Genomic DNA, 11,391 nt, shown 5'->3' with positions numbered 1-11,391 from the left:
ACCCGATCGTGATCGATCCGGTCCACATGCTTTGTGTGCAACTCCGGGCGCCCGCAGGTCTTTTTTGTTTTGTTTTGTTTTGTTTTTTGCATTCACATGTGCTTATTTGCTCTTTCTCCCTTATTATAAATCCCCCTTTTCACTAAAAATAACATTTTAATCTCTCCACTCGAGCCGCCCTCCCACCTCCCCGTTCTCATAGTTCTAATTCCTCAGTCTTCTTCAGCTGTATATCCATTTCCGTTGGCTGATTTCTGGTGTATATTAAGCGCTCGGAATCAGTTTTATTAAGCCCATTAAAGGCGCAATTAGCATTTAAATCTCTCTCCCTCCCCGCTGCCTCTGCCTCTCTCTCTCTCCCGCTCGCTCAGGGGTTCGCCGCCCCCCCTAAACACCCCCTCCCTCTCCATCTCAATGTCTCTGTCGCCAAGGCAACCAGTGCAAGTTCTGCTTCCCCTGCTCACTCTCCCGTTCTGCAGTATGAGGTTGGTGGATTCACTCCGACCTCCCGTCCGTCTCGTCCAGAGTCTCCGGCGGTTTTTTTTCTAACCCGAGCCCGTCGTGTGGTATCTGCCGCCGGCGGTGTAGCGTGTACAGGTGTTTGTGCGAGAGTGTGCCGGGAAGGCGCCGCTAACAGGTCGGGGTGTGGGCGCTGTGAGTTTGCGTGCGTGTGTGTGCGTGTGTGCCTCCGATGTTCGCAGGTGATTTTTTTTTTCTGCCGTGTTTGGACGGTGCCCCCGCTGCCTTTTCGATCGGCCCCGGTTCTGATCTCCGTTCAACAGATCCACTTCTGTCCTCGTCTGCTCCGTGCGCCCTGGGTTCCGGGTGGTAAGCAATGTGTGTCTGTGGTTTCCGATCTGCCTGTTTCTGACGGTGCTGTGTGTGGACGGAGTGGCTTGTTCCATCGGTGAGCATGTCTGTTTCACCTCGGCTGTCTCCGTGTCTCTCTCTCTCTCTGCTGTCCACTCCATCAGAAGCACTTACACCTCATCGCTGCCTTCTCTCTCCTCTCTTTCAGGATGAAGATCAGAAAAGCAGCGTTTCTATGAAAACCTGAAGCTATGGAGAGATGGTGAGAAAGATTGACTGGGAGGAGTGTGCCACCTGATTGATCGATCGATTGATTGATTATTTGGCACGCTGACTGACTATACAGTCGGCCATGCAGACTCCTGGCAGTGTAGGGATGTGTTGATCTAGTTCTGGCTGTAACAGCTGTGCTCGTGGTGTATGTCATTGTAGTGCTGTGGTGTTAAATCGCTCCCAGTCCGCGAAGCCCTGCGTTAACTCCTTCTGCTCTGACTGTCCTCCTGTCAGCTCGGTCTCTCTACCCCTGTCCTGTGCTCAGATCCGATTGGCCGTTCTCTGCCTCCTGGTTGCTGCGGCGACGCGCCCCGTCTCGTGTGACCAGAGTTTGGGAGGTACGAAGGGTGGGAGGGAGAGTGGGAGGGGGGGCGAGACTCCTCCCCCGTTGCTGTCAGTCACCGCCCAGGCCACGCCCACCCCGCCGTGGGCGGTCCTGTGGGGCCCCACCTACGAGACAGAGGAAGACCCGGGCCACGTCCTGGGCCCCCAGGACCCACACCGCCATCCCGGAGTGGCGGCAGACGGGATAGAGGAAGCGGCGGAGGTCCAGACGTCACAACATCGCCACCGGATGACGGGCATCCCGGCCACTACAGAGTCGCAGCTGCTTCTGGAGGAGAGGGAGAAGGAGAGGAAGAGCGAAGGCAAGAGCGAGGAGGAGGAAGGTACAGGAGCTTTGCACCTATTGTTTTGAGAACTACATTCCCATCACCCCCTTGGGTCGCAGCAACAACGATGCATTGTGGGTGGCTTCTCCGTCCAAGAGGATGGTGGGAAGCGTAGTTTCTGTAAATGATTAGGGGGGGGCTGCTGTCAAGTCGAGCCGGGAGTCTACATTAACCCATCTCTCTTCCTCAGTTGATCCTCAGTTCTACGTTACCGTAACAATCTCTTCTCTCCTCATCCTCACTGCGGCCATCATCACAGCAAAACTGTGGTAAGTGCCCATGCTTTTTGTTTTTCCCATCTTTGTTTAGGGCTAGCAGTCAGGCTTCCCACTGCACAGCTAATAGATCCATTACAGCACTTACTGGGAGCTGCAGGCATCAGTATCTGAGCCAGCACCAGATGCTGCAGTTTAATGCATGTTGCTTCCACTGGGTAAAATCGGGCAGGCCGACTGATGGCGATAATATTAAACGTATGAGCACAGCTGATTTGATTTTCTGCTTCGCTGATCCTTTGCGCTTCAGCCTGTAATGTGGAAAACCTGCGCTGGATCGGACATCAAGTTAAAGTGGCCTGTCTTTCTTTCCACTCCTGCCCTCCTAGTGTTCTCTCGCACTCACGGAAGCGTTTCGGCTCCTCTGTGGTCCGCAGCCAGCTCAGTCACTGTGTGAGCACAGTGATCCCCCTTCGCTCTTTCAGATCAGTTTTATTATACCTGTGTGTGCAGGGTTCCCAGCCCTGGTCCTGGAGGAACGCTTTATCTGCCTGATGACTTAATTGATCTGCTTGCTTGTTTTAGTCTTTCACTTTTTTTTTTTCCCGTCAGTCCTGTGTGTAAAAAACAAAAATCCCTCATATCAAGGTGACAAGCCCCTCAGCACCTCTGTTTGGTGTTGTTTCTGATTTAACACTTGTTGTTAGGCGATCAGTTGAGGATGAACAAACAGATGGAAGTGATACTGTAGCAGACATGCCCTCTGTAGGAGGCACCCTGTATAGGACATGCCCTTAATAGGGGTGTTACCCAGTGATAACCACACCCACCATGGGGGTGTTACCTTGTAACAGCCACGCCCACGGGAGCGTGACAATGTGAAGGACACGCCCACAGCGGGGATGGCACTGTGCCATGCCACGCCCAGAATGGGAGTGGCGCTGTAACGGACGCCGACCATGAGTTTTTTTTTTGTATCGTATCGTATCATATCGTCTCCCTCCCTCCCCCAGTTATGACCGGAGCTGCTCGCGGCACACCCCTCCTCTGTCCCGCGGCGGGGCTCCCTCCCTCTCCCTCTCTCTTCCTCGCTCCCTCTCTCCGGAGGACAGCAGACAGACGCTGACCTGCGGGGCGGGACTACCCCGGACTCCTTCCTTCGACCGGGACCGGTCAGTGTCGTCTTGTCCTTGGCCGCCTCTGTCTGTCGATCTGCGCGTCTCCGTACTTTGTCCTTGTGCCCGGTGGTGTCTTCGCTGCTTCGTCTGAGCGTCCGGCAGCCTGCACTTCATATCCACCCAAGCATCGAAAGAGACTGCTCACTGCATTTGTGCTTGTGTGTTCTTAGAAAAAATAAACCCCATGGATCTCGGGTATTGAATGACTGTTTCAGTGTTGTTTTGATGAATTGGTCGTTCGTGACTGACCATAGTGCGTGCTAGTGACTTTGACGGTTGCACAGGTGTTAATAGGATTGATCCGCTGCAGGAGGTGAGGTTTTAACCTGTTGAATGTGAGGTTAGGAGACAATCACGGATGGCAGATACATAAAGGAATCTGTGCTCTGCTTATCAGGGGATCAGCACCTATGTGCCACTGGTGAGCTGGAGTGAATCGTCGTCGATAACAGAGCTAGGCCTTCTTTTGGGCTGAATCTGGGTTTTTTGCTCCGACAGACTTCATTGAACCAAGTTTCGGAGATCATTGCCAGTTGTTGGAGAACAGGACAATCAAAGGTCCAAATGAGATGGTTTCAACAGGAGAGTCTAGTGGGTACAGGGATCTGCTGGTAGAGACTGACGTGAGTCTGACTGCAGGGCCCTACAGTGACCTCACTCGCTGTCCTTCCTGCAGACTCATCTAGCCTCCTCCACACTGCAGCAGGACAACACACTTCCTCATGCTGCTCATGTATCGACAGCTTTCTTGCATGGTGTGAATGCGACAGTGTTACCATGGATGATCTAGTCACTAGGCTTGAGCCCCATTGAATACTGGTGGGGTGAGCTGGGATGACGTGTGGCATTTTGGGCTCAGAGACCAGCGATCAGACACAGGCTTGTCCAGGGCTCAGAGACCAGAGATCAGACACAAGGCTGTCCAGGGCTCAGAGACCAGCGATCAGACACAGGCTTGTCCAGGGCTCAGAGACCAGCGATCGGACACAAGGCTGTCCAGGGCTCAGAGACCAGCGATCGGGCACAGGCTTGTCCAGGGCTCAGAGACCTGCGATCGGGCACAGGCTTGTCCAGGGCTCAGAGACCAGCGATCGGACACAAGGCTGTCCAGGGCTCAGAGACCAGCGATCGGGCACAGGCTTGTCCAGGGCTCAGAGACCAGCGATCGGGCACAGGCTTGTCCAGGGCTCAGAGACCAGCGATCGGACACAGGCTTGTCCAGGGCTCAGAGACCAGAGATCGGGCACAGGCTTGTCCAGGGCTCAGAGACCAGCGATCGGGCACAGGCTTGTCCAGGGCTCAGAGACCAGAGATCAGGAACAGGCTTGTCCAGGGCTCAGAGACCAGCGATCAGGCACAGGCTTGTCCAGGGCTCAGAGACCAGAGATCAGGAACAGGCTTGTCCAGGGCTCAGATACCAGAGATCAGGAACAGGTCTACGGTCTATAAGAAGAAAAGGAAAGTATCCCACAAGGCAACATCTGAAACCTGATGCACAGCCTGAGTCACAGAGCACAGCTTCCAGCAGTGACCACACAAGCTGCCAGCCTGGGACCTTCCCAGTAGATCTACTGCTGATCACCCCCTTTGATGAAAATAGAAATCAGCAGAATTTATATTTATCGGCATGAATTTACCTCTGTCCCGCCTGTACTATAAAATGTCAGTGCACCAGCTACAGAAAAGATTGGTGTTCTCCTTATAAAATGAGTTTTTGTTGTAAGTGGTTTCTTTGGATGCTGGGTATATGTACAGTATGTGTTTGAAAAGAGCTACAGGGAATGTGTTTTACCAGTATTTTACCCCACTTACTGTACTTCAATGACACTGTTCACACTTTCAGTGCTATTTTCCTCTCAGTAGGATGGAGACGGCTTTCAGAACTCATTAAGTGGAGAGTTTAGTGTGATAGTCTGTGCAGGCTGTTGCTGGTTCTTTTACATGAAGAGGCAGAAGCAGCAAATTTAATGTGATTTAAGCACATTTACACACAGATACAAAGACAAAGCACCCAGCTTATTTCTAACAGCTTCACCCAATTTAGGGTCACGGAGGAGCTGGAGCCTACCCTAGCACAAGGCAGGATACACCGTGGACAGGACACCAGTCCATCAAAAGGCACACACAGACACACACACACTCACATTAGGGACAGTTTTCCCAGAAGCCAATTAACCCACCAGCAGAACTGAACCCATGGCCCCCGTACCTACCCAACCAGCACGCCACTGTGCCTGCTAAAATGGCCAGGAGGCCAATATAGATATCTCAGTGGCCCAGTAGTTAGCATTGCTGCCTCGCAATGCTCGGGCTCTGGGTTCAATTCCAGACCTGGGGTGCTGTCTGGGTGGAGTTTGCATGTTCTCCCCGCGTCCACATGGGCTCCAGGTGCTCCCAGAGTCCAAAGACAGGCTGGTGGGTTAATAGGCATCCAGGAAAACTGTCCCTAATGTGAGTGTGTGTCTGTGTCAGTGTGTGTGCCCTGTGACGGACTGGTGTCCCATCCATGGTGTATCCTGCCTCGCGCCCATTGCTTGCTGGGATGGACTCTTGATTGGTCGACGCAGTTAGAAAACAGATGGGTGGTCTCCGCCTGACCCAGGAAATCTGTGTTAATTTTTTTTTTTTTAAAAAGAAAAGGAAGAGGACTTGTGTTCTTGTGCCCTACTGTGTCACAACTGCTTCATGGCGGATTTCGGCATGGAGCAAGTGCACACCCAGGGCCTTTGGAGGAGGGCTGTAAATATCCGTGGACGTTTCAGCGGTGCTCCCCTGCCATTGTGGATTAGAATTATGGGTTAATATCCGTGACTGTGTTCAGGCCCAATAATGAAAACAGAAAGAACTCCAGTCCCTGCGAACACTGCAGCCTGATGTAAATCTCTGGAAGGTGCAGTTTTAATAATATACTGTATATATCTAATGTTGTAGTGTTTATATATGTGGCCCATGAGGCAGAGGAATTAGATTCTTTTTCGACTTGTATTTCATCATTTATTTATCTTTCTTCTCTTCCTCTTTCCCCTTCCTTCTTCCCTCTTTCTCTCTCTCTCTCTGTCTGTAGAATACCCGTTGTCAATCTCTGAGGCTCTTAATATGTTACTGCACTTCCTGACTCGCCCCCTAGGAGGCGCTCTGGTCCGGACTGTTCCTATATCTTCTCAGTCGATCCTCTGTGAATCTGTCTGCTGGACACTCTTTTTACTGGATCCTGTATTTGTTTCTTGGGTTGATTTTTCTTTCAAATCTTTGCCTTTTGACAGACTGTGAACTGAGGTTCCTTAAGCTAACAAGACGAGAAAGCCATGTTGAGTTGTTCACGGGGCACAATGTTTGTGATCCGCGGTTTCAGTGACAGCGGGGGCGTGCGAGCCAGGTGTTCACAAGGTAATTGCGCCAGGCTGAAACAAAGCCATTGATGTGGTTGTTTCTGCACTGAAACTCTTGCCAGGGCCATTAATTGTCTTAATTTTTATTACTGCAACACATGGAGATCTCCAGGTGGAAGTCACATATTTTCAGAACAAACAATTGAAACAAGCCATGCTAGAAGCCATAAGTATGTGACCCTTACTGCAAGAATTTATTACCCTCTATTGATATTCCCCAAGCAGTGATTCATTGATCCTTATATCACCCAAGCCATGATTGGCCAATCCAGACATGACCTTGCCCATCACTGGGCAACTCTGACATCACATGAGCCATGATTGTTTGGCCAATCCAGACATTACCAGAGCCATTACTGGCCAATCCTGACTTGACTTTACCCATGACTGGCCAATCCTGACCTCACCTGAGCCATGCTTGATTGGCCAATCCTGACATCACCTGAAGCGTCATTGATTGGCCAATCCTGACTTGAACTTACCCATGACTGGCCAATCCTGACATCACCTGAGCCATGATTGACTGGCCAGTCCTGACTTGACCTTACCCATCACTGACCAATCCTGACATTAACTGAGCCATGATTGGTTGGCCAATCCTGACTTGACCTGTCCCATGATTGGTTGGCCAATCCTGACATCACCTGAGCCACGACTGATGGGCCAGTCCTGACTTGACCTGTCCCAGGATTGAGTGGCCAGTCTTGACATCACCCAAGCATATCACAAAGATTTCCAGTATGTGCCTTTGTACTGTATATGTACTGTCCATACATACAAAGGAATTACATATTGGCAATGAATGATCTTGACACACAGGCGATCTGCCAGGTAAATCACGGGCCAATTTCGATGTCGCACAAGACGTAGTGTTAAGCATTGTTTTCCTCCTTCGGTGTTTTGTCCTGCCCCAAGGTGAAGCAGAGATCAGTGCAAACATAGTGTATATTTCTATATATGTTTGAAGGAGGCAAGCTTCTTTAAACTTGGGGTGGTGGGAGGCGGGTGGCGATCAGAGGGTTAAGGCAGGGTTTCCCAAAATCCGGGTCCTCGGAGGTGGGGGGGGGTCTCCCCTTGAATTCTGTTTTTTGCAGTACCCCCAAGCCGACAGAGTTCCTAGACTCCCCCATTTGTTACAAACACCAAACAAGCCGTTTTCTCTGCGACCTGATGGCTGTTTGCCCTCTGACCTCGCTCTCCAGGAAGAACCTGCTGCGAGGGTGCTGATGTTATCAGCTCTGGGACAAAAAAAGTGGGAATTCTCTGCTCCCCCCCCCGGTACAGCTGCTGCCGGTCTGCTGAGTGTCCCCAAACAGGCAGAAGACTGCCGCTTATTAATCAGCGATCGCGGCTCAGGCGCCCTTCACCCAGAATGCTCGGCGGTCAGATCACTAAGCCGCCAGGAGCAGCAGTTCCGCACCCTGGAGTGCGAAGGCTGGTTTTCCCTTTCCCTTTGCTATTAAAATAATGAGGGGTTGTTTTTTTTTTTTTACAAAAAAAGAAAGGTGTGTTGTTTTTTTTCCAGCAATACCTGTAAGGACACGGCTGGGTCAGCTACACGCCTGAAAAACAGCAGGCTGAAGGGCTAGCCAGGCCCCCTGGCACAAGAGCAGTGAGCCCGTGTCGGGGCTGGATTTCAGTTTCAGACCCCCACCGACGCCCTCACCCCTGCCGGAGAGGGAGGGGGCGACCCCAAGGAAGGTGTATAGAGGTTTTGAGGGCGTACACTGTATGCTGGCTTCATTCCATCACAGTATCTGCTGTAGAAACAGGAGGCCCAGATCTGTCTCCTCTTCTCTGCCATCTGTATTTGACTCGAGAGTTGGAATCAGACTTGATCCCGCAGACGGCCCACTGAGGGACCTCCTTGTGTTCTGTCCTTAAGATGGGAGTGGAAGGTCAGGGATATCCCCTAAGTACCCCCACAGCGAGGGTAGTTTCTCTTTTAAGTGTCTGGGCGTGGTCAGAGACACTGCTGCTGGAGGGGAGCGTGTCCCACTGAAAGCTAGTTTAGGAGCCTTGAACTGGAGTGTGTAAAAGACCCCCCTTCTATTTATAAAAGGGTCATCTTGTACTTTCAGTCGATTACTTGTCTTTCGGTTCGTGGTGGGTTACACCTTTTTCTGACAAGGACTGCCTGGATATTGATTGTAATATTGACCGTATGTCTATGTGTCGCAATGTTGCATTGATCAATAAACGGGAGTTTGTGAAATACTACATCAGTGTCTGTCTATAACCAGGAACCGAAACTCCTCCATGTCACCTCTCCCATACCTGGAGGCTCTTAAGCCCAATTAAGTGGGATTGCACTAACTCGAGGACAAGTTCTAGCCTTAAAACGAACTTTGTGGGACAAGCTCGCCAGGCATGGTGTTGAAGCTGACACCCTGGTTTTTTTAAAGAACTGTCTGGATGAGATCCTCCAACCAGGACAGGAGGTGCTACTGTACTTTACCCAAAGGGTAGTGGGGGGGTGGAACAAGCTGCCCAGCCTTGTTGTTGAAGCCGGTACCCTGGCTCCTTTCATGAACCAGTTGGAGGAGACCCTCAGGTTAATTAGCTGTTAGCTATCAGACAGGTTGCATGAACCAAATGGCTTCCTCTTGTTTAAAAAAGTGTTGTTTTCTTAAATTTTTAAGTATTGCATATTTACTATACTAATAGTACACGGGATGGGAATATTTTTGAGTTTTGTATTTTATGAGACTTAAATAGGAAATTGAATTGGGGAAAAAAACAATGTTTATGTCAAAATCTCTACAGAATGTTACAAATGTGTATCACAAGATAAAGACAAAGCACTTATCTTACTGCTGACACCTTGAATCAACAACACAAATTATAGGTCTTCTGCTAAATAAAACCCAGCCTCCAGCAACAGCATCCAAACAACACTTTGAGAACAAATTGGTAACAGAGACGAAAATGCATTTTGTCCGTTTTTATCCTGATTCTGAGGTTGAGAAACTGCTGTTATTTCACATAAGTGCGCTTCAATCCAAGATACTTGGACTACTTAATGATACTGCATGATAAACAGCCTTTTCTTTTATTCTCTGAATAGTACTCAGAAAACTGGAACGTTACTGTTTCAGACAAAGGGTAGCTTCTGAATTGTTGTCAAAATATTTTTTCAGCTCATTGTGTAGTTTAGTCTTCCTCTATATATCTCTCATGTATGATAATAACTAACTTTGCATTTTGTCAGAAACGCGGATGGATTTGATCTGAAGGATATGGCATTCATCCAACCATTTTCGAAACCGCTTTATCCAATAAAGATTTGCGGGCAAACCTGTTGTATCATTGCTGGGGCCCTGGGTTCAATTCCTGGGGTGCTGTCTGTGAGGAGGTTGCATGTTTTTCCCCCCTGTGTTGACGTGGTGCTCCAGGTTTCCTCCCATAGTCCAGAGGCATGCTGGTGGGTTCATTGGCTTCTGGGAAAATTGGCCCTGGTGTGAGTGTGTGTGTGAGTCTGAGTTTGCCCTGCGATGGACTGGCATCTGTTCCGTTTTGTCCCCTGCCTTGTGCCCATTGCTTGCTGGGATAGGCTCCAGCTCCCTGCTCCCTTTCTGGAACAACGGATGGTTGACCGTTGTGTGCCGAGAGAAAGCGTGAGACCAGTCTAAGGATGGCTTTGGCCTCTGATGTCTTTGGAAACCAGTGAAAGGATGCAGGAGAGCTCTGTGTAATGGTGACTAGGGATGGAGAGCCCTTTAAAAATCTAAACTCAAAACCTTCTTCTTAGAAGAGCCTTTACTTGACTGGTTCTGTTCTTTACCTGTTTGCTCTCATTGTTTTTTCTCATTGTGCATATCTTGTGTATTTTTTTTGTTGTTGTTGTGGCTCTGTTAAGCGTTTTGAGAAGCCCGCTTTAAAGGCGCTATATAAAATAAGGTTTATTGCTTAAAAATAGCTGAGGGCTGAAGCAGACTTGTGCTCCGAACTCTGCCGTTTACAACAAGGCTGCTTGTGAAAATACATCAGAGAGGACAGACAAATATGCGGCTTAACTACAGGAAGAAAAAAGAAGGTTTTGGCATTACTGCCAATGCAAGTGATTATTACCGTTTTTGAGAACAGTTAAGAAAAGAAGGGGCTGTTCAGCCCGTCTCGCCTGCTTGGTAGTGAGAAGTTAATTGATCTGAGGATGTTATCCAGCTGTTTCTTGACGGAAATCAGGGCATGGGCTTCAACAACATGGCTGGGTGGCTTGTCCAACACCCCCGCCGCCCTTTGTGTAAAGCAGAGGCTCCTGGTGTCAGTTTCGAATGCACTTCTGCATCCTCTCTGGTTCGTGATTGACAGTTCATTGGGAGGAAGTGCATTGTGTTGCCTTTGTCGGCACCCTTGAGGATTTTGAATACTTGTATCAGGGTATTTTTGTAAAAAAAACAAATTAAGCCGGAGAATTTAAATGAATCCACGAGCAGGTGCAAATTAAAACACAGCTAAGCCGAGGTCAGCAAGCTGTGGGAACCCGTACCAAATATTCCCTCTAGCTGTGGAAGTGCAAGATGTCATGTTAGATTCATCTTTATTCATTAAAATCAATTAAAATGTTAACGATCTGGCCAAGTAATAAAAACACCTGAAAAAATAAAGAGTGTGAAGTCAATCACCAAGTGGGGGAAACGGCCTGATAAGCAACTCTCGTACAGGTCCAAGATTAATACCGTTAAAAGATTCCTCCTTTCCTCCTTTACATGAAAAAATCTGTCCTGCACAGTTGAATAAGTATTTTTATTTTGAGAGGTAACTGAGTCACTCTAAGAAGTGAAGAATCTGGAATATACAGCCATTCATTGCAAAGGAAGCAGTAACAGGTTTATTCCATGCTGAAGAAAGAGAG

General features: G+C 49.2%; 1 protein-coding gene across 2 annotated transcripts; it reads left to right on the top strand.

Moving 5' to 3' along the window:
• Positions 1-405: 405 nt before the first annotated feature.
• On the top strand, positions 406-8,756 carry pianp (PILR alpha associated neural protein). 2 transcript variants are annotated; one of them, XM_088619901.1, is made up of 6 exons: positions 406-485; positions 1,019-1,072; positions 1,318-1,751; positions 1,945-2,023; positions 2,983-3,141; positions 6,212-8,756. In XM_088619901.1, the coding sequence occupies exons 2-6, from the start codon at positions 1,062-1,064 to the stop codon at positions 6,231-6,233; spliced, it is 705 nt and encodes a 234-aa protein (XP_088476027.1). In that variant the 5' UTR covers positions 406-485; positions 1,019-1,061; the 3' UTR covers positions 6,234-8,756. The 2 variants fall into 2 exon arrangements, with proteins under 2 accessions (XP_088476027.1, XP_088476026.1); XM_088619900.1 differs by lacking the exon at positions 406-485 and adding an exon at positions 492-828.
• The last annotated feature ends 2,635 nt before the right edge of the window (positions 8,757-11,391 follow it).

This window comes from Lepisosteus platostomus, chromosome 25 (genome assembly GCF_059453375.1).
Source record: "Lepisosteus platostomus isolate fLepPlt1 chromosome 25, fLepPlt1.hap1, whole genome shotgun sequence".
Taxonomy (NCBI): Eukaryota; Metazoa; Chordata; class Actinopteri; order Semionotiformes; family Lepisosteidae; genus Lepisosteus; species Lepisosteus platostomus.
Note: the sequence above shows the minus strand (reverse complement) of the source record. Positions and strands in the feature narration are given on the sequence as shown.